This window comes from Bubalus bubalis, chromosome 6 (assembly GCF_019923935.1).
Source record: "Bubalus bubalis isolate 160015118507 breed Murrah chromosome 6, NDDB_SH_1, whole genome shotgun sequence".
In the NCBI taxonomy this organism is placed as follows: domain Eukaryota; kingdom Metazoa; phylum Chordata; class Mammalia; order Artiodactyla; family Bovidae; genus Bubalus; species Bubalus bubalis.
The window spans coordinates 16,843,117-16,870,855 of NC_059162.1; the positions used below are offsets into that span (position 1 = coordinate 16,843,117).

Genomic DNA, 27,739 nt, shown 5'->3' on the forward strand with positions numbered 1-27,739 from the left:
TTGCTAAGAGTTATATTAGTTAATTTTAAAATGTTGACATGTACAATATTTATATTCTGTTTTGTAACCACGATTTCCAAGGCAAGTTTAGTTTTCGTTCTATGAATTCAGCACTCACAAACAGACCTTTAAGCCTGGCTTCATTTCAGCATCCTTTATTTGAGTAATTATTTGGTTGATTGGATTTCAAAGGGCTCTTGGCTTCTGCATTTCCTGAGTTCTTTCAGCTTGAGACTTGCTGCTTGGCAGGGCATAAAATTCTCAGGTCCTACATTTTTTCTCTCTGTACCCTGTAGACATGGCTCCTCCATTTGCTGCCGATGCGAGTTCCATGGGAAAATCTCAGGCTAAACAACTTTTTCTACCTTGTCTATGGCTTACTTTCCCTTCATGGACGCTCTCTCCTTTCATATTCTTTTTCTACTATTTTAATGATGAAATATTTCATGTATATAGAAAAGTACAGAAAATAGCACAGCATCCAATCATAATCTTTTCTGAATTTAAACATTAAAAAATATTTGCTCTAGGTCCCTTAAAACAAACAAAACTTACAGATCTAGGCGAAGGCCTCCATGTGCAATCCTTTATTTCACTGACCTTCTCCACAGCTGTAGCCAGTGATGGGGAGGAAGACATTTTCCTCTGCCCTCCTAGGTTCTTCTGGCTGGTCTAAGAATTAAACTGACATGAGACCAATTAACAGGAGAAAATCAAACAGAAGTTTAATAATACGTATATGTGGAAAAGACTCAGGAAAACTGCATATTAGTATCTCACCAGAATCAAAACCCTCACTTTGAGTAACATCTTCAACTAAAGACAAAAGAGGAATTTAGGGAGCAGTGGTTTGGAACTTCAGAGGGAAGGAAGACAATTCAGTCGGAGATGGAAAAGCAAATATTTGGTAAATAAATGTTTGCTGGGCCATGACAATGGGACAGGAGTGGACTCTGATCTTGCCCTACCACACCTAGCCTAGATTCTTTGCAGATATCTTTGGTGATAGCTTTGTTTTGGCTTTTATCTAAATTCTTTAGGCAGGGCTTCCCTGGTGGCGCACTGGATAAGAATCCATCTGCCAGTGCAGGGGGACATGGATTTGATCCTTGGTTCCAGAAGATTCCACATGCCGTGGAGCAACTAAGCCCATGCGCCACAACTACTGAGTCTCTGTGCCGAAACTACTGAAGCCCAGGCACCTAAAGCCTGTTCTCTGCAAAAGGAAAAGCCACTGCAACGAGAAGCCAGGGCGCTGCAAGGAGTAGCACCCCTCTCTCCCCCACCACTGCTGGCCGCAACTAGAGAAAACCCACAAAACCCACGCAAAGCAACAAATATCCAGCTCAACCAAAAAATAAATACATATATTTTTTGGCAGCTAAGTGGGAGGTAAAAAGGTGCAAAGAGCTGGTTCATTGGAAAAGACCCTGACGCTGGGAAACATTGAAGGCAAAAGGAGAAGGGGGTGGCACAGGATGAGATGGTTAGATAGCATCACCGACTCAATGGACATGAATTTTGAACAGACTAAAGGAGATAGTGGAGGACAGAGGAGCTGGCGTGCTGCAGATCATGGGATCTCTAGTTGAACACGACCTAGTGACTGAAGAACAACAACAAAAAAGAAAGACTTCCTGAATCTTTTTTTTTTTTTTTTACTTTTATTTGCATTTATTTTTTGCGGCATTTATTCCCGGGCCATAAGTTTTTGTTTCTTCAGTTTCTTCTGGGATATCTTTTTCTTCTGTGCAACCTCCTCTTCTGGTTTAGGAACAATCTGTTCTTTTTCAGTAAGGATCATCTCAGTGTGGCAGGGAGAGCTCATGTAGGGGTTGATCCGACCATGAGCTCTGTAAGTCCTGCGCCGCATCTTGGGGGCTTTGTTCACTTGGATGTGCTCAATGACCAGAGAATCTACATCTAAGCCCTTAAGTTCAGCATTACTCTCTGCATTTTTGAGCATGTGTAGTAAAAATTCAGCACTCTTTTTGGGCCACCGACCCTGCGTCCAGCCCCACTGTTTGGCCTGCGCACACCTACCAACTCCACCGTTGTAATGACGGAATGGTACACATTGTTTCTTTAAAGTGACATCCTTCAGATACTTGGTGGTTTTTCGGATATGCATACCCTTTATGGCCTGGGCAGTTTCACGAGTGTTCTTAAAGTGAACACGAAGATTTGAACCTCTTGATTTGCATGATTTTGTGGGGTTTTCTGGGTCAAGTGAATAGCACACCATTTTTAGGGGTCACCTCAGGCCGCTTACCGGAAAAGGAAGCAGACTTCCTGAATCTTATGTTTCTTAAAATTAAATGCATCTTCAAGCCAAGGGGACATATTTTGGGGTGGCAAAGTTTGCTCTCATACATCACCATCCCCAATTATGTGTTTATGATGCTCTTGGTTAAAAAAGATAATTTTGATCACACATATACATATTCCTAAGCAATATGTTATTTAGTATTGCATGTTCTTGCACTTTAAGTAAACAGTACCGTAATGCAGAGATTCTTTTGCAGCTTCCTCTCTTGTTTTATCCATATTGATGGAGTGATTTGTTTTCATTACTGTATCATATTTCATTGTTTAAATATGCTCTAACTTATTTCTCCATACTATTGATGAACACTAGGGCCCTTTTCATTTTTTTCTATTAAAATTATTTTATTACCTATTAATTAAATTTTTTATTGTATTATAATAAGGAAACATAATTATAACCTGTGTAATAATGATTCTTTGGAGCCGATTGAGACTTCTTTTGCATCCTAGAGTTTATTCAATATTACAGGGTCCACATGTGTTTATTTTCTTTTTGTTGAGTGTAGAATTTTATATATACATATAGACCAATAATATGAATTTACCAATAACATCATTCAGCTTTTTTATATTTCTGTTTATTTTTTGTCTCCTTAATCAGTTTCTGAGAAGAGTGTATTACAATTTCTAACCATAATTTTCATTTATTTCTTCCAGAAGTTTTGTTAGCTGTTGCTTTATATAGTTTGAGGCTATATTACTGGTGTTTGTATGTTCATGATGTTTGTATTTTCTTGTATTATGTTCCTCTTGTTTCTTACATTTTTTCAACTTGAATTCTCTTTTATCAAACATCAAAATTACTTCCCTGATATTTCTTTAAAACAACAACAGCAAGTATTTATTTATTTATTTGGCTGCAGTCAGTCTTAGTTGGAGCATGTTGGATCTAGTTCCCTGACGGGGTGGAACCTGGGCACCCTGCGTTGGGAGCACAGAGTCCTAGCCATTGGACCACCAGAGAAGTCCCCCTGATGTTTCTTATGCTTTATATTTACCTGGTATATTTTCACCTGTTTTTTATTATTATTATTATTTTGTTGTTGTTCAGTTACTAAGTTGTGTCTGACTCTGCAACCCCATGAACTGCAGCATGGCAGGCTTCCCTGTTCTTTACTATCTCCCAGAGTTTGCTCAAACTCATGTCCATTGAGTTGGTGATGCTATCCAACCATCTCATCCTCTGTCCTCCCCTTCTCCTCCTGCCCTCAATCTATCCCAGCATCAAGGTTTTTCTCCAGTTCTTCGCATCAGGTGACCAAAGTATTGGAACTTCAGCTTTAGCGTCAGTCCTTCCAATGAATATTTGGGGTTGATTTCCTTTAAGATTGAGTGGTTTGATCTCCTTGCTGTCCAAGGGACTCTGAAGCATCATCTCCAGCACCACATTCTGTTTTTTTTTTTTAATTTAAAATATTTTAAATTTAATGTTTTTTTTTTAACACAAAAACATTTTGTATTGGGATATAGCCAATTAACAATGTTGTGGTAGTTTCAAGTGAACAGCAAAGGGACTCAGCTATATATATATATTATATATATATACATGCAAATATTTAAAACATTTCTTTTAAATGTTTCTCTTGTATGCAACATATTGCTGAAAATAATTTTAAACCCAATCTGAGAATCTTTTAAGAAGTATGTTTCTTTTGTTCATCTTTATCACAGACACTGGAACTTCCCTGATGGCTCAGATGGTAAAGAATCTGCCTGCAATGCAGGAGACTCAGGTTCCATCCCTGGGTTGGGGAGATTCCCTGGAGAAGGGCATGGCAACCCACTCCAGTATTCTTGCCTGGAGAATTCCATGGACAGGGGAGCCTGGCGGGCTACAGTCCATGGGGTCTCAAAGAGTCATACAGGACTGAGCTGATAACACACATTACAGATATCTATATAGCATTAAGACTTATTCTGCCATTTTATTTTGATTTTTCATATAGTGTGCTTTTTCGGTCATTCCCCCCGCTCCTTTCTTTTCTTTCTTGCTTTCCAATGGATAAAGCCAACTTTCTTCTTATATTTCAAAAGTTATACCTTCTAAATTTAAAAAACATTGTGATTGCTTTAACTTAACCCTATGTTCCTCCTTGCAATAATTTCTAAGTGTATCATTCATTTTATATTTCCCTTAACAGGAAAAGTACGTTTTCACACCCTCGTATTCTTTTAATCTTGTCCTTTCCTCTCTCTCTTATCCCATCATCTTGACAGTCCCTAAAATTCAGGTTGATTCTTCTTTTGCTTAAGTCCCCAACCAAATGCTAGCTGTCTTGTCCTTCAAGTGTTTTCCCTCAGGCTGACAATAAAATTCTGTGCCAGGTCCCTTTTCTTTTTCTTTTTGCAACTATAACCTGCAGCAGCTGGAGACTCTGCTCTCCAACTAACCCTTTCATTCTCTCTCTCCCCATTGCCCTTTGGCCTTTTAAAATAATCATATTTTATTTTATTTTTTTGCCACACTACACAGGTTGTGGGATCTTAGTTCCCTGGAGTTGTCCCCTTTCCTCCCTCTCCCCTGAAGTAGAATCACAGAGTTCTAACCACTGGACTGCACTGAGGATATTTTTTAATACCCTCACATTTGATTGACTAATTTGGCTCTTTGCAAGATTTCTTTAAATATTTTAAAACATTGTGGTAACCTGCTATAAAGCACAGGAAGGTCACCTGGCACTCTGTGACGACCTAGATGGGTGGGAAGGAAGTCCGAGAGGGAGGGGATATATGTACACATATAGCTGATTCACTTCATTGTATGGCAGAAGCTAACACAACATTGTAAAGCAATTATATTCCAATAAAAAAAGAAAACTAGGGAAAAAATTTGCTATTTTGTCTTCCTGCATTTAGTGTTTCTGTTGAGGAGTCTTATGTCACTTTGATTTTTGTTCCTTTGTATTTCTTTTGAAGATATTTAGAATTTTATCTGATTTGATGTTCTTAAATTTTGATAGGAGTTTGAATTTGTTTCCCCCCTCCCTCCTCTTAGTTACCCCAGTTACCACTTAGCAAATGCCTTCAATCTGAGACCTTTAACCTTTCTCTAATTCTCAGAAATCTATTACCATATTTCTTCAGCTATATCTGCCCCCTTTTTTTCTTCTGCTCTTTGGGGAATCCTATTATTCTGATCTCACAGTTTTTACGTCATTTAGCATCTTTTGAAATATTCTGTCCCTTTAATCTTTTCATCTGCCCTCTGGGAGACTTTATTTTCTTGGGTTCCAAAATCACTGCAGATGGTGACTACAGCCATAAAATTAAAAGACGCTTGCTCCTTGGAAGAAAAGCTGTGACGAACCTAAACACCATATTAAAAAGCAGAGACATTACTTTTCTGACCAAGGTCCGTATAGTCAAAGCTATGGTTTTTCCAGTAGTCATGGATGGATGGATGTGAGTTGGACCATAAAGAAGGGTGGGCTCCAAAGAATTGATGCTTTTGAACTGTGGTGTTGGAGAAGACTCTTGAGAGTCCCTTGGACTGCAAGGAGATCCAAACAGTCAATCCTAAAGGAAATCAGTCCTGAATATCCATTTGAAGGACTGATGCTGAAGCTGAAACTCCAATACTTTGGCTAACTGATGTGAAGAACTGACTCATTGGAAAAGACCCTGATGCTGAGAAAGATCGAAAGCCGGAGAAGGGGACAACAGAAGATGAGATGGTTGGATGGCATTACCAACTCAATGAACATGAGTGTGAGCAAGCTCTGGGAGTTGGTGATGGACAGGGAAGCCTGGCGTGCTGCAGTTCATGGAGTCGCAAAGAGTCGGACACAACTGAGCATCTGAAATGAACTGAACTGAACTGGGAGATTTCTTCAGCCTGATCTCCCAGTTCACCCATTTGTTCTCCAGCTGTGTCTATCCTTTATTTTTTCCCCAATTGTCGTGCTTTTAATGTCAATGAATATGTCTTTTATATTGAATAAGTCTACTCTGTTATTTTTTTATGGCTTCTTATTTTTTATTTCTATCATTTGTTCTTTATATTTTGAGGAAATTTTTATCTTATTTTAACTTCTTGGTTCATCAAGTTCAACATTTTTGCTCCAAACAGTTTAGGTTGCTCTTTTTTCTATGTCATTATAATAGTTAATCACTTAAGGTTCTGATTATTTTGGCTTGCAGGTATATGTTTCCTGGGCTGGGGTGGGATTTGTTCTCAGTCATCGTGTCTGCTGATGGTGTTGGGCCCCTCAGCCAAAGACACCAGAGAACTAGGGTCACTATTTTCTTTGCTGCCCCTCTACTAGGCAGCACTGTGGGGAGGGATATACCTCCAAACTTTAACTTTAAACTCTGGGAAGCGGCAGTCTCTTTCATCCTCCAGCTCTGGGGATTTACAGGAGGAGGAGGCTTGGCTGCCTTAGGTCAGCCCACACCTGTTTTCATCAGCTTCTTATCTTGACAGGGCTTTTATGTTGCCCTGTTTGTAGTCAGCTGCCAAGAGTTCTTGTCTTTCCATGGAGGCAATCATCTTATTATCATTTTTCTAATCCTGAGATCTTAAGAAAAATGGTCATAATCTTCAATTTAATGTTGAGTAAGGTGGTGAGGCAATGGCACCCCACTCCAGTACTCTTGCCTGGAAAATCCCATGGATGGAGGAGCCTGGTAGGCTGCTGTCTATGGGGTTGCGAAGAGTTGGACATGACTGAGCGACTTCACTTTCACTTTTCACTTTCATGCACTGGAGGAGGAAATGGCAACCCACTCCAGTATTCTTGCCTGGAAAATCCCAGGGACGGTGGAGCCTGGTGGGCTGCCGTCTATGGGGTCGCACAGAGTTGGACTCGACTGAAGCGACTTAACAGCAGGAGCAGCAGCAGCAAGGTGGTAACAGTGGGAACCCTTTCCTTGTTCTTGACTTTTATAAGAATAATTTAAAGCATTCATTTACTATTGAGAATGAAATTGCAGTAGGTTTTTGATAGATGCTCTTTGTTAGTTAAGATATTTCTTTCCATTCTTAGATCACTAAGAGTTTTTATTATGAATGAGTATTGAATTTATTCTGGCATCTGTTGAAATAATCATATAATTTTAATTTTTAACCTGTTAATGAGGTAGCTTACATTAATACAGTTAAAACCATCTCTGCATTCATGGCATTGACCCAACTTTTAATCATGATGCATTTTTCCTAACTGTAATGCTGGATTCCATTTGCTAATAGTTTATTTAGGATTCTGCATTTGTAAGCATAATTGAGATTGATTTCTAATTTTCCTGTCTCATATGGTACATTTCTGGTGCTAGCATCTAGGGTGATCTACTTAGTCTACAGATTTGGCTGTGTAACGAATACCAAAAATAGCAGAGGCAAGGAGGAGGCAGAAATTGATTTGTTTATCTTGTACTATCTGGAGATTTATGGTGTAGGGCTGGTTTGGTGGTTCTGCTCAGCTGTCTCTGGTTTGTATGGTTCAAATGGCACATCTTTATTTTAAGCAGCAGTGAAGGAACGATGGCATGTTCTCTGCTATTAAGGGCATGAATCAGAACTTACATATATCAAACAAACAAACAAACAAAAGTTTCGCATATCACTGTTACTGGCCGGAGTTGGGACCAAATCCAGGTTCAGCTCAGAAGTCAATGTTTGAGAGACAAGGGTTGATGGGAAAAGACAGATGCTTTTATTCAGGAAGTCGGCAACCTGGAAAGATGGATGAGTGTTACCCAAACCATCTCTCAGCTGCCAGTTAGGTGGAAAAGCATTTTACAGGGAAAAACCGGGAACTTTCAGGGTTGTGCAGGCAGGAGTTACATGCAGAACAGCACAGTCAGCTCTGACCAGCATCTCAAAACCGGCCATACAGTGACCTGGTCAGTATCATCTGTAATCTACAGCTCCAGGATTGATTTGTTCACATTTCCTTGAGGCCCATTTCTGACATTAGACAAGCTGTAGATATCAGTACTGCTCAAGATGGAGCAGCTTATATCAAGGCTACAGTTTGGTCGTCATGCAGCTAGCTGTTTCCTTCTGGTGATGGTTTTAGTATTCACAAAACAATTCAGGAATTTGTGCTGGACACTGGTTTCCATGTCTTTCAGGAGAAGCTAGGATTTCTGGGACTGCCAGATGGCTGACCTGTTGTTTAAATTGTTACTGGTTCTCCTGGCCCAGCTTCTATCTTTTGTTACTATATATTCACATTCTTTCAATCCTTGAGGCTTGAGCTGGCTTTTTGTGACTCATGGAATGCCTGGGAGACCAAACGTTTCCTATGAAGAAGCAGCAAGTGGAGGGCATGGATGGTGGGGTGGGGTTTGCCCCGGGAAGGCCCCACAGTTTCCTGCTCTGTTTCATCACTTTTATCTACTTCTCTTGGCCAGAGCTTAGTCATGTGGCAGGGAGGACTGGGGACTGTGGCCTTTACTTGAACTTAAAAGTAAGCGTTCTTTTGCTACAAGAGATAAGAGGAGAGTAAGTAATGGGACAACCAGCAGTCTTTACCTCAGAGACTATTTCGTATCTGCCTCATAAAGTCTGGTGCTGCTGCTGCTAAGTCGCTTCAGTCGTGTCCGACTCTGTGCGACCCCACAGATGGCAGCCCACCAGGCTCCACCGTCCCTGGGATTCTCCAGGCAAGAACACTGGAGTGGGGTGCCATTTCCTTCCCCAATGCATGAAAGGGAAAAGGGAAAATGACATGACTCTTAGCGACCCCATGGACTGCAGCCTACTAGACTCCTCCATCCATGGGATTTTCCAGGCAAGAGTACTGGAGTGGGGTGCCGGTGCCTTCTCCGCATAAAGTAAGCTAGGCACTATTTTCTCTTTTTCTGTTTTCTGGAAATATAAGTTTTGTATAAGACTTTTTTTTCTTGGCTGTTTGGTAAACTTCGGCAAAAATCATCAGGATCTGTTTTATTTTTATCTTTGTTGTGTGAATTTATACTAGTGATCAATTTCTTTGATAGTTACAGGGTTTCAGTCTTCTTAGTCCATGTTGATGAATTATATATATATATATATATATATTTCTCCCCTGCAAAACTGCCTATTTTATGTAATTTTTCAAATGTCACGCTCAGTTTTATCCGGGGAAATCCTGGTTGATCTGTTTTAAGAGTTTGGGCCTTCAAAATAATTTTGCATTTATTGAGTACCCCAGGCCATCACCCGTTTAGCACCACATTTTATGCTAACTTTTTACTTCCAGATTTTCTGAACCATGCCAGCCCCGTAAACTAAAACCCCAAATCTGCACAAAGGCAGACCCAAGGTTAAAATTTCTCTAGGAAAACTATTTTTCCCCATCTAGAGTCCAGGTCAAGCTATAGGAGCTTCCTTGTAATCTCATTTTGCTGGTGGGAGATTTTCCTTTCAGGCCATTCTTTCATGAAGGAAGCAGTCCTTTGAGGGTCTTGCTTCGTGTAAGGGGCTTTCCAATCCCCAGCTACTTGCAGATAAAAGACTCATTTCTTCTCAACTGGTCCCTAAAAACTGAAGCCCTTTGTTTCTGAGACTAGAAACCACCCCTTCCCAAGGACAGCTGTAGCGTTAACTCATGCTCACTCCTTATAGTTTCTTCTTTGCTTTGGGCCTCTGAAAATTTGCTTTCTTGTGAGCTTAGCTATGAATTAGGAAAAGTACGAAGGCTACATCTCAATCAGAGGGAAATAGAAGTCTGATTCTTTTTTATTTCTTCCTTTTTTAAATTGAAGTATAGTTAATTCACAGTGTTGTGTTGGTTTCAAGTGTCAGCAGTGATTCAGTTATACGCACACATTCCACACATGCTTTTTCAGATTCTTTACCATCAGTATAGACTATTACAAGACACTGAGTATAGTTCTTTGTGCATACAGTAGATCCTTGTTGTTTACTTCTTCTGTATGCAGGGGTGTGTATACACTTATCTGAGATTTTTCTGTTTCCCGAGGGAGGATTACATTGCTATAAACGTCTCTCTCAGAACTCCTTTGCTGGGCCTCGTGGGTTTTGGATTGCTGTGCTTTCGTTGTCATTTGCCTCTATTTACTTTTTGATTGCCTGTTTGATTTCTTCAGAGGTCCATTGGTATTTGCTAACATATTGTTTAGCCTCTACGTATTTGCGTTTTTTCCAGTTTTTTTTCCTTGTAATTGATTTCTGAGCTCATAACCTTGTGCTTGGAAAAGATGCTTGATATCATTTCAATTTTCTTGAATTTACTGAGGCTTGACTTGTGGCCCAATATGTGATCTATCCTGGAGAATATTCCGTATGCACTGAGAAAAAAGTGTATTCTGCTGGTTTTGGATGGAATGTCCTATAAGTAGTGCGTATGTGTTAATCCCAACCTCTTAATTTGTTATCCCCCATTCGCTTTGGTAACCATAAGTTTGTTTTCTAGGTCTGAGTCTATTTCTGTTTTGTAAATAAGTTCACTTACATCATTTTTAAATTTTATTAAACATTTTTGATTAGTTAATTTTTTGGCCTCACTGCGCGGCATGTGGGATTTCAGTAACCAACCGTGGGATTGAAGCCATATGCCCTGCATTGGAAGCTCAGAGTCTTAATTACTGGACTGCCAAGGAAGTCCCTGTATCACTTTTTGAGATTCCACGTATTAAGTGATATCATATAATATTTGTTTTTGTCTGACTTACTTCGCTCAGTTTAATAATCTCTGGTCCGTCTGTATTGCTGTATACTCTGCCATTTTTCATCGAGAGTGCCCCAGAGTCATGTTTAAGAATGAAGTTAGATTATGCCACCCTATTACTTAAAATCCTTCCCTGGTGTCCTATTAGAATAAAATCCGTAACTCCTTACACTGGCCTACAAGGCTCTGTATGACTTGACCCCCTTCTGACTTCTGCAGCTCCAGCTTGTGCTATTCTCTGCCTCGCCATCCATGCCCCATCCACACTGGTCTTCATGTGCTTCTTTCACACTCCAAATTCCCTCCCATCTCTGGGTCAATGCCTGGAATGCTCATCCTCCACTCCCTTTGGGGGAACTCCTCATCCCTCAGGAGGCCCTTCCTGACCACCCTGCCCAGGTGATGATTCTCTCTCATTGCATCCACTGGTTTTCATGCATAGCTCTTACTATAACTTGTAATTTATGTTTACTTGCTGTCATCCTCACTTGATTACATGCCCCACCAGTGTAAGGAATGTGTCTGTTTTTTTTTCACCAGTGTATCCCCAGGGCCTGCTGCGATGTTACTACCTAATTAACATTTGTTGAGTGTATGAATGAGGAATGAAATGGAGAGCTGTACCCTTGAGAGCCACACTGAGGAGTTTATTTATTTATTAAAAAAAGTTTTTATTTTATATTGGAGTATAGCAAATTCACAATGTTTTGAGAGTTTTAGGTGCATAGCAAAGCAATTCAGTCGCACATATACTTGTATCCATTCTCCCCCAAACTCCCCTCCTATTGAGGCTGCCACATAACATTGAACAGATTTTCCTATGCTACACAGTGGGTCTTTGTTGATGATCCATTTTCTTTCTTTTTTTTTTTTTTGATGATCCGTTTTCAATACAGCAGTGTGTACATGTAGGTCCCAAACTCCCTAACTATCCCTTCCCCCATCCTTCTTCCCTGTTAACTGCAGGATTGTTCTCTAAGTCTGTGAGTCTGCTTCTGTTTTGTAAATAAGTTCATTTATATAATTTCTTTTTAGATTCTTCATACACAGTGAAGAGTTTAAATGATATGATGGTCAGTGAAGAGATCCAGAAGTTTCTTGAGTAAGGGAGGGATAGATCGGATAGCTATGATCAGAATGAATGAAGGGAGGGGCTGTGGTCCAGGAAGAGACTGGTCAGGAGGTTGCTCTCCCAGGGCAGCTGGGGTGAGGCTGTAGCTACAGGCACAGAGAGGAAGAGGTGGCCAGGTGAGGTTCCCAGGAAAACCCGGCAGCACTTGGTCTGAGCTCAGTGAGGACCTGGGCTGGCGAGGCTGCCTGGCTGGGTCTGGGGTTTCTACAGAAGAAGGCAGAGTGATGCCCATTAGATGACCAGGGGAGCAGTGAGAGCCTGAGACTCTCAGGGGAGGGTGGGGCGGCCTGAATGCAGATTCACACTCTTTCAAGTTGGTAAAGAATCTGCCTGCAATGCAGGAGAACCGGGTTTGATTCCTGGGTTGGGAAGATCCCCTGGAGAAGGAAATGGCAACCCACTCCAGTATTCTTGCCTGGAGAATCCCATGCACAGAGGAGCCTGGTGGGCTACAGTCCATGGGGGTCACAAGACTCAGACATGACTGAGCAACTAAACCACCACCAAAGTGAAAGGATGATGATGCTGTGAGAAAGAGGGGGAGAAAGAAAGGAGGTGGAGGGAAGCAAGCAAGGGAGAAAAGGGTAGAACACTAATGTCAGCCACCAGCAGAGACAGGGAGAAGAGCAACCAGGGAAGTGACTAGAGAAGAAACTTCGGGTGAAGGAGAGGCAGGGAGTGGGGGTGATTGAGGAGTGGTGCTCGGCAGCAGGCCAACCTGCGTTTCAGTCCTGGCTCTATGCTTAATCCCCTGAGCTTCTGTTTCCTGATCTATTAATCACAGACATTCCCCACATTACAGGGTGATTGGGAGGATTAAATTAGATAATGTTGGTATAGTGCTTGGAACAATGTTTACACAGAGTAAACACTCAGTATCTGTGAGTTTCTCCCCTCCTGCTTGACTGCTGCCCTCTTTCTGGTTTAGAAGCAGATGTTTATCAAGTCAGAAGCTGGGCAGGTTTAAAAAGTCTTTATTACTTAACTCAAGGATGAGCTTGTTCTGAGAGACTAATTCTTGTGAATTCTTATGACTGTGTGATGAACGCAAACATTCCAGAAACCAGCTCCATTTCTTACCAGAAGGGAAGTTTCTGTGAGAATCCAAATAAAGACCAGAGGTTGGTTGCTGAATAAACAGTCAGGAGAACTAGAGGTGGATGATCTTAACATCCTGAGTAACCTGGGATGATGATGTGTGTGACTCCCCTCATGTAGGGAATCTATTTCCTTATCCATGACATGGGGTTCGAGGAGGCATTGAGCCAGATTAGCCTTGGTTGTCACCAAACTGCTATATGTGATGCTGGTCCTAGATGTTTTACCAATTATTTGGACAAAATATGTTCATTTCCAAGCTAGGAGAATGAATGAAGAAAACGAGCAGACTTTCCTCAATTTTAAGATTTTCTTTATTATTTTTATATTCAGTTCAGTTCAGTTCAGTCGCTCAGTCATATCCAACTCTTTGCAACCCCATGAATTGCAGCATGCCAGGCCTCCCTGTCCATCACCAACTCCCTGAGTTCACCCAAACTCACGTCCATCGAGTTGGTGATGCCATCCAGCCATCTCATCCTCTGTCGTCCCCTTCTCCTCCTGCCCCCAATCCCTCCCAGCATCAGAGTCTTTTCCAATGAGTCAACTCTTCGCATGAGGTGGCCAAAGTACTGGAGTTTCAGCTTTAGCATTAGTCCTTCCAATGAACACCCAGGACTGATCTCTATTAGAATGGACTGGTTGGATCTCCTTGCAGTCCAAGGGACTCTCAAGAGTCTTCTCCAACACCACAGTTCAAAAAGCATCAATGCTTCGGCGCTCAGCTTTCTTCACAGTCCAACTCTCACATCCATACATGACCACTGGAAAAACCATAGCCTTGACTAGACAGACCTTTGTTGACAAAGTAATGTCTCTGCTTTTTAATATGCTATCTAGGTTGGTCATAACTTTCCTTCCAAGGAGTAAGTGTCTTTTAATTTCTTGGCTGCAATCACCATCTGCAGTGATTTTGGATCCCCGAAAAATCAAGTCTGACACTGTTTCCACTGTTTCCCCATCTATTTCCCATGAAGTGATGGGACCAGATGTCATGATCTTAGTTTTATATTAAAAAGTGTTAATACCTGATACTGTGGGTGCATGCTCAGTCATGTCTGACTCTTCCCACCAGGCTCCTCTGTCCATGGGGATTCTCCAGGCAAGGATACAGGAGTGGGTTGCCATTTCCTTCTCTAGGGGATCTTTCTGACCCAGGGATCAAACCTGCGTCTTCTGTGTCTCTGGCATTGACAGGTGGGTTCTTTACCATTGAGCCACCTGGGAAATCCCTGAGATTAGCAGAAGACAAGATAAGGGCTCAAAAAAATGTATAAATATTGATAGGGAAACTAGAAGTAGACTCTGGTCCTTGAGTTTCAGTGGATGTGTGGGGCTTGATCCTGGTTTCATGTTGCTGACGTGTCAGACGACCCCATCTGGGCAACGACATTGCGTCTAACTGTATATCCTGGTTTCCGCTTTTACTGTTGTATCTAGTAACATTCACTGAGTGCTCGCTGGGACTCTACATGTGTTATCTCACTTGATCTCTCTGGTAGATGATAGTGTCCTCATGTTACAGGAGTGACAGGAACCTCCTGATTCCCAGCGGGGGTTAAGTCATGTTTGTAAGGTCACAGGTGAGTGTAGTGACTGAGGTAACTTGCTTCCTCCACTTGGAGAGAGATCCTTGATGGTAGGCTGGGAACCTTACCCACGCTGGCCGTTTATAACACCCTGCGTCCCTGGAAACAGGGATTGGTCAACAGCTGAGTACGTGAGCCCAGTGGGGCCAATCAAGGCTCTTCCTGGGATATGTGAACCCTGGGTTTACAAAGCTGGAACAGTCTGTGGCTACATTCCTTGATATATAGAGAGACCTTGTTACAGTAAGAGTGAAGCCAACGTGCAGAGAGACAGTGATGAGAGAAGGATAGACAAATAGATGGATGGTCTTAAGTTCTGGGTCCCGGGGCTGTGGTTCATTGACCTGTAAATTATCACAGTGACCTTACCAGTTATGTAACATAGTATATCCCCTTTTTTGTTCAGCGAGCTTGCCTTGAACTGCCATCTCTTATGGCTGAAAGATTTTGATCAATGGAGCTAGAATACAGTGGAGTTAAGATTCAATCTCAAACACCAATGTCTTAACTTCTTTGCTACAACCATTTCCTAGTATTATACGTTGATCTCTTAGAACAACTCTCTTTAAACCACTTCCTCATGAGCAATACCCTATGGTTTTAAAAATCACTACTCACCTTCCTGAGTTATCTTCCTTTTTCTGAAACTGCTTTTAGCTCCTTTCTGAGATTTCAGAAGTTCCTAGATTTATCAGAACACAACAGAATGCATCTCTCAAGCTGAGTGTTTCTGGGAAGAATGTTAATCACTCCCCTTTGTGTTGATTCCGGTTGGCACCAGTTTCACCAAGTGATATTTTCCATCTGTGGCCCCATCTTCTAGCAAATGACAGAACCCCACCTCAGACCTAGATCTGTCTGACACCCAGGCCTGAGTGCTTGCCAGCAGGACAGCCAGAATCTAGGCCCCTGAGTCAGGCATCGGACCGTAGCAACTTACAGGCCCCTGTACTCTGACCTTGTAAGGAGCTGCGGGCCAGAGAGGCAAGTCCAGCAGTGCGGGGGAATGGCCCGGAAGGCGCCTGTGCCCCTGGGAGCCCTCTCTCATGAGGACACCAATGAGGGTGAGGGCGGCTGGAGGTGGGCGGGTGCAAAGAGTGGTTTGTTCCTGGCCAGACCCCTGAGGAATGAGGAATAAAAGGTGTACATGCAGTAGAAGGGCCAAGACGGAGGAGACCTAAGTACTGGGGTTTCTGAGGGTACTAGTTGTTCACAGCCCACTCCTTTTTGAGTTTTGAGGAAATGGACCAGAGAATATAATTTAGAACTGGAGCCCAAAGCCCTTTAAGTTCCTCTCCTGCTGCTTCTTGAGTTGACCTTCCCCATCTCATCACAGAGGGCAGCTGCCCTCCTGCCCCTGCCCCTGGGGGTAGTGTGGTCACCAGGGAGGTGAGGACAGGATAGGGCTGGCTGGTGGAGAAAGAGAGCAGCAGGCTAGGAGCGTGGCCTCTTCTAGCAGAGCTGGGAGGCGTGGACCGGCCCCTCCCTCTGAAGAGCCCTTCTGAGGAGTGGGCTGTTAAGTTGCCCCCTCCCCCAAACTGGCGTTGGTAAGAAGGCGGCTTCTGGTGACACTGGAGACAGCTGGATTTGTAGGATGGTAGAAAGTCAGCTTTTATTTGTTTATTTGCCTGAGCCTTGCAGCTTATAGTATCTTAGTTCCCTGACCAGGGATCAAACCCAAGCCCCTGGCAGCAAGAGTGCTGAGTCCTAAACAGTGGACCACCAGGGAATTCCTGCAAGTCAGCTTTGAGAAGGTTCAGGGATGGGGGTAGAGGATTTAGAGTCTTGGAAATGTGGGGTCAAAAGAAGGAGAAAGGGTGGTGGCAACGAGGGACTGTGCTTGTGCCTCCTTCTGGCCATTCACGGGACACTTGCTCCGTGTCAAACACCGGGGATCCTAGGAGATGACCATACTCAGCATCCAGGTCCCAGCAGCCTGGTCTAGTTGGGGAAGACACATAAATAAATGGCCACAACTACACGTAAAATGTGCTGTTACAGGGCAATTGGCAAAGGGCTGCAGAAATACGTAGGAGGGACACCTAACTTAAGCCAACACCCGGCTCTGTGTGTGTGCACACGTGAACACACATGTACACGCACGTGTTCTAGTATTTGAGGGGGCTGGGGAGTAGATCCAGGGATGCTGCACAGAGGAGTTGATCTTTGAGCTAAATTTAAAGGGTGAGTAGGAAGAACTGTACAAAAAAGATCTTCATGACCCAGATAAGCACGATGGTGTGATCACTCACTCACAGCCAGACATCCTGGAGTGTGAAGTCAAGTGGTCCTTAGGAAGCATCACTACAAACAAAGCTAGTGGAGGTGATGGAATTCCAGTTGGGCTATTTCAAATCTTAAAAGATGATGCTGTGAAAATGCTGCACACAATATGCCAGCAAATTTGGAAAACTCAGCAGTGGCCACAGGACTGGAAAAGGTTTTCATTCCAGTCCCAAAGAAAGGCAATGCCAAAGAATGTTCAAGCTACCACACAATTGCACTCATCTCACACGCTAGCAAAGTAATGCTCAAAATTCTCCAGCCAGGGTTCAACAGTACATGAACTGTGAACTTGCAGATGTTCAAGCTGGATTTATAAAAGGCAGAGGAACCAGAGATCAAATTGCCAACATCTGTTGGATTATCAAAAGAGAGTTGCAGAAAAACACCTACATCTGCTTTATTGACTATGCCAAAGACTTTGACTGGGTGGATCACAACAAACTGTGGAAAATTGTTCAAGAAACAGGAATAGCAGATCACCTGACCTGCCCCCTGAGAAATCTGTATGCAGGTCAAGAAGCAACAGTTAGAACTGGATATGAAACAACAGACTGGCTCCAAATCTGGAAAGGAGTATGTCAAGGCTATATATTGTCACCTGTTTATTTAATTTATATGCAGAATACATCATGCGAAATGCTGGGCTGGAAGAAGCACAAGCTGGAGTCAAGATGGCCAGGAGAAATATCGATAACCTCAGATATGCAGATGATACCACCCTTATGCAGAAAGTGAAGAAGAACTAAAGAGCCTCTTGATAAAAGTGAACGAGGAGAGTGAAAAAGTTGGCTTAAAACTCAACATTCAGAAAACTAGGATCATAACATTTGGTCCCATCACTTCATGGGAAATACATGGGAAAACAGTGGAAACAGTGGCTGACTTTATTTTTGGGGGCTCCAAAATCACCGCAGATGGTGACTGTAGCCATGAAATTAAAAGACACTTACTCCTTGGAAGGAAAGCTATGACCAACCTAGACAGCATATTAAAATGCAGAGACATTACTTTGCCAACATAAGTCTATCTAGTTAAAACCATGGTTTTTCCAGTAGTCATGTATGGATGTGAGAGTTGGACTATAAAGAAAGCTGAGTGCCGAAGAATTGATGCTTCTGAACTGTGGTGTTGGAGAAGACTCTTGAGAGTCCCTTGGATTGCAAGGAGATCCAACTAGTCAATCCTAAAGGAGATCAGTCCCGAATATTCATTGGAAGGACTGATGCTGAAGTGAAACTCCAATACTTTGGCCACCTGATGCAAAGAACTGACTCATTCGAAAAGACCCTGATACTGGGAAAGATTGAAGGCAGGAGGAGAAGGGGATGACAGAGGATGAGATGGTTGGATGGCATCACCAACTCGATGGACATGAGTTTGAGGAAGCTCTGGGAGTTGGTGATGGATGGGGAAGCCTGGTGTGCTGCAATCCATGGGGTCGCAAAGAGTGGGACACGATTGAGCGACTGAACTGAACTGAGGAGGGAATTCCCTGGCGGTCCAGTGTTTAAGATTCTGAGCTTCCAATTCAGGGGCACTTGTTTGATCCCTGGTCAGGGAACTAAAGTTCCACATACTTCGCAGTGTGGCTAAAAAAAAATAAAGGATGAGCAGGAGATTGACGACAAAGGTCCCTCTAGTCAAAGCTAGGATTTTTCCAGTAGTTATGTATGGATGTGAGAACTGGACTGAAAAGAAGGCTGATTGCCGAAGAACTGATGCTTTAGAGCTGTGGTCCTGGAGAAGATTCTTGAGAGTCCCTTGGCCTGCAAGGAGATCAAACCAGTCCATCCTAAGGGAAATCAGTCCTGAATATTCATTGGAAGGACTGATGCTGAAGCTGCAGTTCCAATACTTTGGCTACCTGATGTGAAGAGCCGACTCATTGGAAAAGACCCTGATGCTGGGAAAGATTGAAGGCAAGAGGAGAAGCGGGCGACAGAGGATGAGATGGTTGGATGGCATCATCGACCTGATGGACATGAGTTTGAGCAAACTCTGGGAGACAGTGAAGGACAGGGAAGCCTGGCATGCTGCAGTCCGTGGGGTCGCAAAGTCTGACATGACTGAGCGACTGAACAGCAACAATAGGGGATTCAGGGGCACAAAGCAAGAAGAGGGTTCTCCCTGAGAGAATGAACGGCTTGGGCAAGGGCTCAGAGGCACGGAACGGCATGGCACGTGCCTCAGCACAGCTGGGTACCTAGGAAGGTGCGCCATGCTGGGTAGCCTTCTCCTAAAGTTAAGGGAGATCCCTCAGTGTTTATACCTGCAGAGTGATACGGTCAGATCTGAATTTTAGGAAGATCACCCTGGTGGCAGAACTGAGAATGGGTCAGAGTGGGGGACATGGTTCGAAGTGGGGGAAAAGTCCGGATGTGCTTACAATAGCCTAGGAGCAAGGTGATACAGTGGGGTCTCAGGCAGTGCAGACAAAACTGAGCAGTATTTAGAAGGTCAGGTCGCCTGACCTGGGTAACTGGAGGGCAGTAAGGGGAGGATAGGAAGACAGCCAAGTTTTTGATTTGGGTCACTGTGTGAATAGAGGTATTATTTGTTGCAACAATAAGAGTCAAGGGAGGTGGCAGATCTGAGGAAGTTTTTTTTTTTAAGCTTATTTTAGATTCAAGCCAGAGTGCATTTGGAGGGAAAGGAAGAGGGGTCATTGAAGATGTCAGAACACAGCAGGCAGACAGATGGGCTCCTGGGTACTGGGTGAGGTCCAGAAATAAGACTCAAAGGTTGGGTATAATGTGAGGGGATGGCTGGTTGGTCTGTGTAGGAATCAGAAGGTTAGGATTCTAGGGGATTCTTTTTTTTTTTTGATGTGGACCATTTGAAAAAAAAAGTCTATATAGAATTTGTTACAAAAATGTTTTGGTTTCATGTTTTGGCATTTTGGCCACGAAGCATATAGAATCTTAGCTCCCCGACCAGGGATTGAACCCACATCCCCCCATTGAAAGGTGAGGTCTTAACCAATGGACCATGAGGGAAGTCCCTAGGGGATTCTTGATGACTGGCTCTTCTAGGGAGAAGGCGATGGCACCCCACTCCAGCACTCTTGCATGGAAAATCCCATGGGTGGAGGAGCCTGGTGGGCTTCAGTCCATGGGGTCACTAAGAGTCAGACATGACTGAGTGACTTCACTTTCACTTTTCACTTTCATGCACTGGAGAAGGAAATGGCAACCCACTCCAGTGTTCTTGCCTGGAGAATCCCAGGGACGGGGGAGCCTGGTGGGCTGCTGTCTGTGGGGTCGCACGGAGTCGGACACGACTGAAGTGACTTAGCAGCAGCAGCAGCAGCAGGGAGGTTTACCATTGTGACCACCTGTGTTTAAGCCATGCCTCATTAATTGTGTGAACTTGGGAAAACTTCTCTGAGCCTCAATTTTCTCCTCTGCAAAGTGGTGGTAAGACTGTACCAACTTTCTGGGATTTTTGTGTTAATTAAATGGGGTGATATATGGACATCACTCAGCACTCAGGAGGTGGCTCATAATGTCAGTCTGGACTCCTCCAGCAAAGGATATGACAAATCCATTACACATGGAAGATCCAAAATGACCCAAACCCAGTGTGATAATGCAGGTTCTCTCATGCCGAATAGGCTTTCAGGGGATGTGCTGTGCTGGGCTCAGTCTACTCAGTCGTGTCTGACTCTTTGTGACCTCATGGACTGTAGCCCGCCAGGCTCCTCTGTCCATGGGGTTTCCCAGGCAATAATACTGGAGTGGGTTGCCATTTTCTCAGGGATGGAACCCTTGTCCCCTGCGTCTCCTGCCTTGGCAGATGGATTCTTTACCACTGAGCCACCGGGGAAGACCCATCAGGCGATAGCTAGATAAATTATTTCATGCAGTTTGTTGAGAGAAAATATCTCAAAGCAGATTTGGGGAGGGCAGAGGAATAATAAAGAGGATCCTTGTGGTGAAAAATTTTGACTTCAGAGGTTGGTGCAGCTTCCTCAAGTCTCATGCTTAAGTCAGGGGAAGGCAAGGGCCATAGGGCCCCAGCAGCGAGACCATTTCTCTTTCCCTGGAACTGCCCCAGGGATGGTGGGGAGGTTGACAGAGCTTGACAGTGTTCAGCCGGAGCTCCCTTTTGCCACCTAGTTTCTTCCTGCCTCCTCCCCACGGCTTTTAAACTGTTTCCAGGCATCCAACTTCCATTTCAGAAGTCCACCTGGGCGTCTCAGCAGGAACTGTCCTGGAAACACTTCATACGTCATGCAGGTGTGAGAGGTGTGGGCGTGGGAAGGCTTGGTGGAGATGAATCAGCATTGTCTTCTCCTGCCTGAGTCAAGAGCCGGGCTGGGCAAGGGCTGGCCGACCCAGACAGGAGGGAGGGAAAGAATAGGGAGACCAGCCTGCAATGTCACATCTCAACCACCAGGGGGCATGAACAAGACGGGGAAAACCCAGGAGTTGCTGATGGGAAAACTTTGGCACCTGGAACCACGCCTAGGGGAAAGAGGACACCCCGCTTCCCAAGCTGGGCATGGGCACAGTCACTGCCAGGATGTGTCCACTGTCTTCCTGCGTCCTGGCTTCTCTGCCTTCATGAAGAAGTGGAGAGCATAGAATGGAATTGGACTTTGAGGGGTCAGCCTATCCAACCTTCCTGTTCTGCAAGGGGGAAGGAATTACTCTAGATTACACAGCAAGTTAGTGGCAAATTACTGTGATTTTCATCAGTTTCAGGAATATGGCTCCTTGATGGACCCAGCCCTGGTCTCAGTTTTGGGACAGGTGTCCAGCTGCTGTCCCTAGCATCAGAGGTGCTCTCTCTTATCTCTCTGGTCTTCCCTTTTCCCTCACACTTTCCGTGACTCTGTTTTTCTTTGACTTTTTCTCCCAGTTTCTGTCTGACTGCTTCTTCATCTCTTCCTCTGTCTGCCTCCTGTCTCCATCCCTGCCCTCTGGGGACTTTGCTGTGCTCCTTCCCTCAATGGGTCCCCAGAGCAAGATATTTCCTGTCGTCACTCCTCAGGGACTCATAGCTCTCTGAAGCTCTGTTTTCCAAGCCAGTGTCTCAGTTCCACTCCTGGGATCAGGCAGAGAAGTTATGATTTGGTAGCATCATCAGTGATGTGATTTCGGGAGGTAGGAAGGCCCCCTGATACTGTCCCCAGCACTCCACCCCCTACGGTGCCAACCGTAAACTCGGGATGGCACCTGGTGTGGGCAAGACCCGTTGCTCATGCGGTCCCTGCCCGGTGAGCTCACCATGTGGGAGTGAGGGCGAGAGAAGACAGCCACACGACTGATTCAATCGAGATTAGAATGCTCTGAGTACAAAAGGAGTGCTTGCCGTGGGACAGAGCAGGTGGAGATAGACCCTGGTTAGCCCTGGGGCAGCTCCGTGAGGTGGGGGCACTGAACTGGGCTTTGAAGGATATGTGGGACTTCGGGAGGCAGGGATGTGGTGAGTGGGCACATTCTGAGCAGAAGGATGGGCATAGGCAGTCCTGGCCACTCCAGGTGCTCAGGCACAGTGAGCAGGCAGTTAGGAGAAGTACAGGAGAGGTTGGATATGCAGGTAGGGGCCAGAGCCCGAGCACCTCACTTCCAGCAAGGGCCATGGGGACGCCACTGCAGTTTCTGAGCAGAAGTGCCATCTGCCGAAGTCCTCAGTTAAGATGGAAGAAGTGCTGTACAAAACAATGCATTGCACGCCACTGATCCTTACCCTCGGGGAGAACAATTTTTATTCCAAGCTCGACCTGAAATAGGTTTTGACAGGGAAGAACAGTAGCACAAGGGGGCCAAGTGCCTTGGGGAGGAAGGACACTGGGTGGCTTTGCAGAGGTGTAGGAGAGGGCACTGGGGCCCCTGAGGCCTGATTTCATCTATGCTGCTCAGGCCGCTCCCGAGTCCCACTGCGAGTGACCGCCGGGGAAACAGCAGCCTGGCTCGATGTCTGATCCTCTGTGGGTCCTCAGTCTGAGTTTCTCTGTGGTGTCATGACCCCAAACTCCCCAGAATGGGCCTGATGAGGGGTTCTCTGTTCCAGTGCCCTGTCTGCCGGAGCTGGGTTGGGGTTTCTGCCTGCTGTCCCGTGACTCCGGCTGCCCTAGCCCTGGGGGAGGAGGGCGGTGCCGCTGAGTCACTGCCTGGGCCTCTGGGCCTGGAACCGCGGGTGAGTCACCTAGGACTAGGGGCTCCGGAGGAGGGAAAAGAAGCTGGTGGACATCTGGAGGGGGGAGGGGAGCTGGCACACAGGAAGGGCGGTGCCTGGGCTGGACTGAGGCAGTAGGCGAGGGGGGCCTGGGAAGAGGCCGCGTGAAGTCTGCTCTTCTCTGAAAGGCCCTCCCCTGGGCTGGGTCCTAACAGGCCTCAGTGTTTGCCTTTCTCTGGGTGAGTGGGTGAGAGAGGCCAAGGCTGTGACCTCATCCCCAGCCTGGCCTCCTGGCTTGGGAAGCTGTGCGGGCCTCCTCCTCACCTGCCCACCTCCCAAGCTGGAGGAGACTTGCGTTTTCTCCTCCCTTCAACCCTCCTGGGCCTTCCTTACACACACAGACTGCTGCTCACCCCAGCAGAGCCATCTCCACCTCTCGCTGCCTCCCTGTCTCCTGCCAGACCCCTTCCTACCCGAAGGGGGCCTTTCCAGGTCTTTTAAAGCACACCTTCTTGCCTCAGTATGTCACGGACAGTTATTCTGGGGCCGGCTATTAAAAGCCACTTTGTTTCCCTGCGGTCACCCCTGCCCTCTTCTTCCTGATAGCCCCCAGCTGCCTCCTGGTTCCCAGCACACACACAGGCCCGTGAAGTCCCAGCACGCACCTGCAGCTTCGGGCACGCCAACGAACTGTGACTCGCAGGCATTTGTCATGAGAACAAGACTGGGCCTGAATCTCCAGGCCCCCGTGAACAGGGGCTGCCTCCCCTCGCCCAGGGCCCAGAATACCTTTTCCCGTTGACAACTCCCGCTCCCGCTGTGGCCAGGGCGGGGCCGGGGGAGGGGCTGCCCTTGGCTGCCCAGGAGCCGGTATTGTCGGGAAAGGAGGGACTGGGAGGGGGTATGTGGGGGTGGCAGGAGGCCAGCCTTTGACGGGATCAGGTTAGGGCAGGTTTGGTTTCCTTAAAATGCAAAGTTGGGGGCCAGTGGGGCTAGCATATAAATTCCAACTCTGGGCACCTGGACCTTTGCTTTCCTTCCTGAGTCTCTCTCTGCCCTCTGGTCTGGTGAGTACATCTGTCCTGGGCAGGGCTGGGTGGGCAAGACCCCCGTGGGTCTCTGCCTTTGTCCCTTTGGCTTTTTTTTTTAATGGGCTTGTATTGGGGCAGAGCTGATTTACAGTGTTGGGTTAGTTTCTGCGGGATGTCCCCTTATGTTGCTCTTTGTCTCCTTCTGGCTCCCTTGGTGGAAGGCCCGGGGCCTCTGTGGGTCTCTGCATTTGGGGGGACGTCCTGTGAAGTGTCAGATAGAGGCTTTTTCCCAGTTGCTCTGTGAGGTTTAGGGGTTGCTCTTGGGGCCTGTCTTGCATCTCTCAGTCTGAATGTTGCTGGTTCTTGGGGGTTTGGGTCCAGGCATATGAAGTGTGTGTGGTGGTGGGAGGGTTGAGGGGGGCTGCTTTAAGGAGAATCCTGGGTTGGTTTGTTTGTTTTTGAAAAGTCCTGGATTCCAGCAGGACTAAGAGCCAAGGATCTCAAGCGAGTGGGCCTGCCTGGGCCCCTGCCCTGAGCAGCGGCACGGCCCTGCCATGTCCCGTCTTCTCCCACCTCCTGAAGGCAGGGCTGGCAGGATGGGCCCAGGGTGCTTCTTGCCCCTGGGGCCTGCTCCTCTGGCCTCACCCTGGGACCTGCCTAATCCTCCCTGGGTGGTGTGACCGCTCTGAGAGGCAGGGCCTTGGAAAGGATGACCTCCAAATTCTGTCCTTGGTCTCAGATTCTGTCCTGATCCTGGGGTACTGGGCTTTTAATTTCTTGAATTCCAGTCCCAGTAGAATCCTTGCTGTTAGGGAGAGTGTTCAGTTGCCAGCACCCCTGCTCCGGTGCCTCCAGCGTGAGGGGAGACACATTCCCTACCGGGTGAGAGCCCTGGTCTGATGGAGGATACGATCTACCCAAGGGAGCTTCCAGTTAGGTGGGAGAACGACGCCCTCTGGCTGAGGGGGGAGGTCACTCCTCAGGGAACCTCGCACCCCTGGGCTGTAGCCAAGGCCGCTGCCAGAGCCCAGTGAGCCCCACTAACTAGCCCATGGAGACGCCTGTCTCCGCAGCCCTGGCACAGAGCCACTGGCCTATGATAGAAGCTGACAGAAAGGATCCCCAGTGGGACTCTGGCCACCCTGCCTTTTTTTTTTTCCCCATAGACGCTCTGGGTCCCAAGTATGATGGGAGGAGACATGAGGCCCTTCCAAATACAGGGGAAGGTCTAGCCTCTGCCTCACCCACCTAGTGTGAGATGGAGGTATGGCTTCTGGCCAGGGAGCCACAGGCTGAGGCGGAGACGCAGCCCTGCCTGCCCATTCTGAGAGGGACTTGGAGAGGCAGCTTGGGGCACAAGGGCAGCAGACGGTCCTGCAGGCTGGGCTGAGGCATCTCCCTCACTTGCCACCCCTGTAGCCTCAGATCCAAGATGTCCAGTCCCCTGGAGCAGGCGCTGGCTGTGATGGTCGCCACCTTCCACAAGTACTCTGGCCAAGAGGGCGACAAGTTCAAGCTGAGTAAGGGGGAGATGAAGGAACTTCTGCACAAGGAGCTGCCCAGCTTTGTGGGGGTGAGTGGGGCTGACCGGGGGTGAGAGGGTCCTGGTGTGTGGTGTGGGGGCACGGGATGAATGTCTTCTCCATCGCTGGCTGGGCGTGGGCGGGCCTGGGGATGCAGACACCAGAGTGGGGTCAAGCCCTTTATGACCTCACCAGAGTGAGAGGGAAGCCTTTGTGTGCGCGAGTGGGTGCTCTACTGCCGGCCCCTCCCTGCAGCTTTCCGGAGAACGGATGTGCTGTCCGAGCCCAGAGAGGGGACGTGACTCGCTCAGGATCACACAGCTCTCATTTGTGATCTCCTTCTCTCTCCCTCCCTCCATCCTCTCTCTCTTTTGGTTTTCATATTTACTTGCCAAACTAAGAAGGTGTCTAGGGAGAGAAAAGCTCAGCTAAGACACACCCTGAGATGTTTAGGAGAGAAATGCCATCAGTTCTCAATTGGCCCCCTGCCCTCCCTTTAATCAGCTCCTCCCTTACGTGTGTTCACACGCTCAGCTGGTCAATCGTGTCCAGCTCTTCGCAACCGCGTGGACTATAGTCTGCCAGGCTCCTCTGCCCATGGAACTGTCCAGGCCAGAATACTGGAGCGGGTTGCCATTTCCTAATCCAGGGCATCTTCCTGACCCAGGGATCACACCTGAGTGTCTCATGTCTCCTGCACTGGCACACGGATTGCTTACCACAAGTGCCACCTGAGAAGTGCACCACTCCCCCTTCGCCCCACCAAAAAAATATTTATTTATTTGGCTGCACTGGAGTGAGGACAGAGGGAGGTACATGGGCAGGAAGCTCCGGCTCGCCACCCCCTTCCACAGGCCAGTGGGCTTGATGCCAGGGCTGCGGAGATGAGCATCTCCCGGGGCTGGTCAGTGGGGCTCACTGGGCTCTGGCAGCGGCCTTGGTACAGTCCAGGGGTACGAGGTCCTTGAGAGCGCATGGGAGGGAGTCTTAGTTGCGGCATGTGGGATCTAGTTTCCCGACAGGGATCGAATCCAGGGCCCCTGCACTGGGAGTGTGGAGTCTTAGCCATTGGACCAAATCCCAGTGGAGTCTTAGCTGCTGGAACAAATCCCAAAGTGACTTTGAACATACGAGGCATGTGCTTTTTTCTTAAAAAAATATTTTTGATCATACTTTTCTAATTTGGTTTCATTTTATCTGGGATGGGAAAGAGTCTGCCTTTTTGGAATTCATTTTTCTGGTGATGAGGCGTGGTGGTGGCTTCAGAAAGCTTGAGTTTCCTCATCAGCAGGATGTGGGTAATGCCCATCTTGCTGGGCCCTTGTGGGGAGCAGAGCTGATCCTCTGAAGGGAGGGTCTGGGATCCCCCAGCAGGGAGAGCTGGAGGCTCTGGCTCATGCACTCCCCTGTGTCCCCACCCACAGGGCACCCTAGTGCTCCTAGGACCTCCCTGCTCCCCATCACTCCAGGTGCTCCCTGCTCACCACTTACCTGCTGCCCAGGGAAGAGGGGAAAGCTGGGTTCTGCCCCAAGAGCTGATGGCCTGACTCTCTTGCTTTCAGGAGAAGGTGGATGAGGAGGGCCTGAAGAAGCTGATGGGTGATCTGGATGAGAACAGTGACCAGCAGGTGGACTTCCAGGAGTATGCCGTCTTCCTGGCCCTCATCACGATCATGTGCAATGATTTCTTCCAGGGCTCCCCAGCGCGGTCCTGATGCAGAGCTTGTGGCTCCCTGCTATGGGTCTCTTTGGCCCAGGAGGACTCTCTATCTTTTTTAGTTTTACTCAATAAAACTTTTTTTGCTGGTTGACAGTATTTTCATTGCTCAGTGTTGCCCTGTCATCTGGCTGGCCCAGTTGCTGTGCTGAAAGTGAAAGACCCAAGGCTGCTTTTTGCTGTGAGCTGTCTTTATTCCTTTCAGTGCAAGATGATAAAATTCCTTTAAAAATGTTGTGGGCTTCCTGTCTATCAACTTACAAATTCAGTTAGACAAAAGCCACATTCATAAATCTC

General features: G+C 46.4%; 2 protein-coding genes and 1 long non-coding RNA gene across 4 annotated transcripts; 2 read left to right on the top strand and 1 right to left on the bottom strand.

The window, feature by feature from the left end:
• Nucleotides 1–1,644: 1,644 nt before the first annotated feature.
• LOC112585551 (60S ribosomal protein L17-like) lies at nucleotides 1,645–2,263 on the bottom strand. Its single transcript, XM_044944337.1, has one exon. The coding sequence runs from the start codon at nucleotides 2,243–2,245 to the stop codon at nucleotides 1,691–1,693; it is 555 nt and encodes a 184-aa protein (XP_044800272.1). The 5' UTR covers nucleotides 2,246–2,263; the 3' UTR covers nucleotides 1,645–1,690.
• An 18,490-nt stretch (nucleotides 2,264–20,753) lies between these two features.
• On the top strand, nucleotides 20,754–24,041 carry LOC123465888. Its single transcript, XR_006641181.1, has 3 exons — nucleotides 20,754–22,478; nucleotides 23,067–23,192; nucleotides 23,778–24,041. It is a non-coding gene; the product is annotated as an uncharacterized LOC123465888 (long non-coding RNA).
• A 38-nt stretch (nucleotides 24,042–24,079) lies between these two features.
• S100A2 (S100 calcium binding protein A2) lies at nucleotides 24,080–27,541 on the top strand. Of its 2 annotated transcripts, none has more exons than XM_006041052.4 (3): nucleotides 24,080–24,238; nucleotides 25,622–25,775; nucleotides 27,288–27,541. In XM_006041052.4, the coding sequence occupies exons 2-3, from the start codon at nucleotides 25,635–25,637 to the stop codon at nucleotides 27,438–27,440; spliced, it is 294 nt and encodes a 97-aa protein (XP_006041114.1). In that variant the 5' UTR covers nucleotides 24,080–24,238; nucleotides 25,622–25,634; the 3' UTR covers nucleotides 27,441–27,541. The 2 variants fall into 2 exon arrangements, with proteins under 2 accessions (XP_006041114.1, XP_044800273.1); XM_044944338.2 differs by lacking the exon at nucleotides 24,080–24,238 and adding an exon at nucleotides 25,087–25,139.
• The last annotated feature ends 198 nt before the right edge of the window (nucleotides 27,542–27,739 follow it).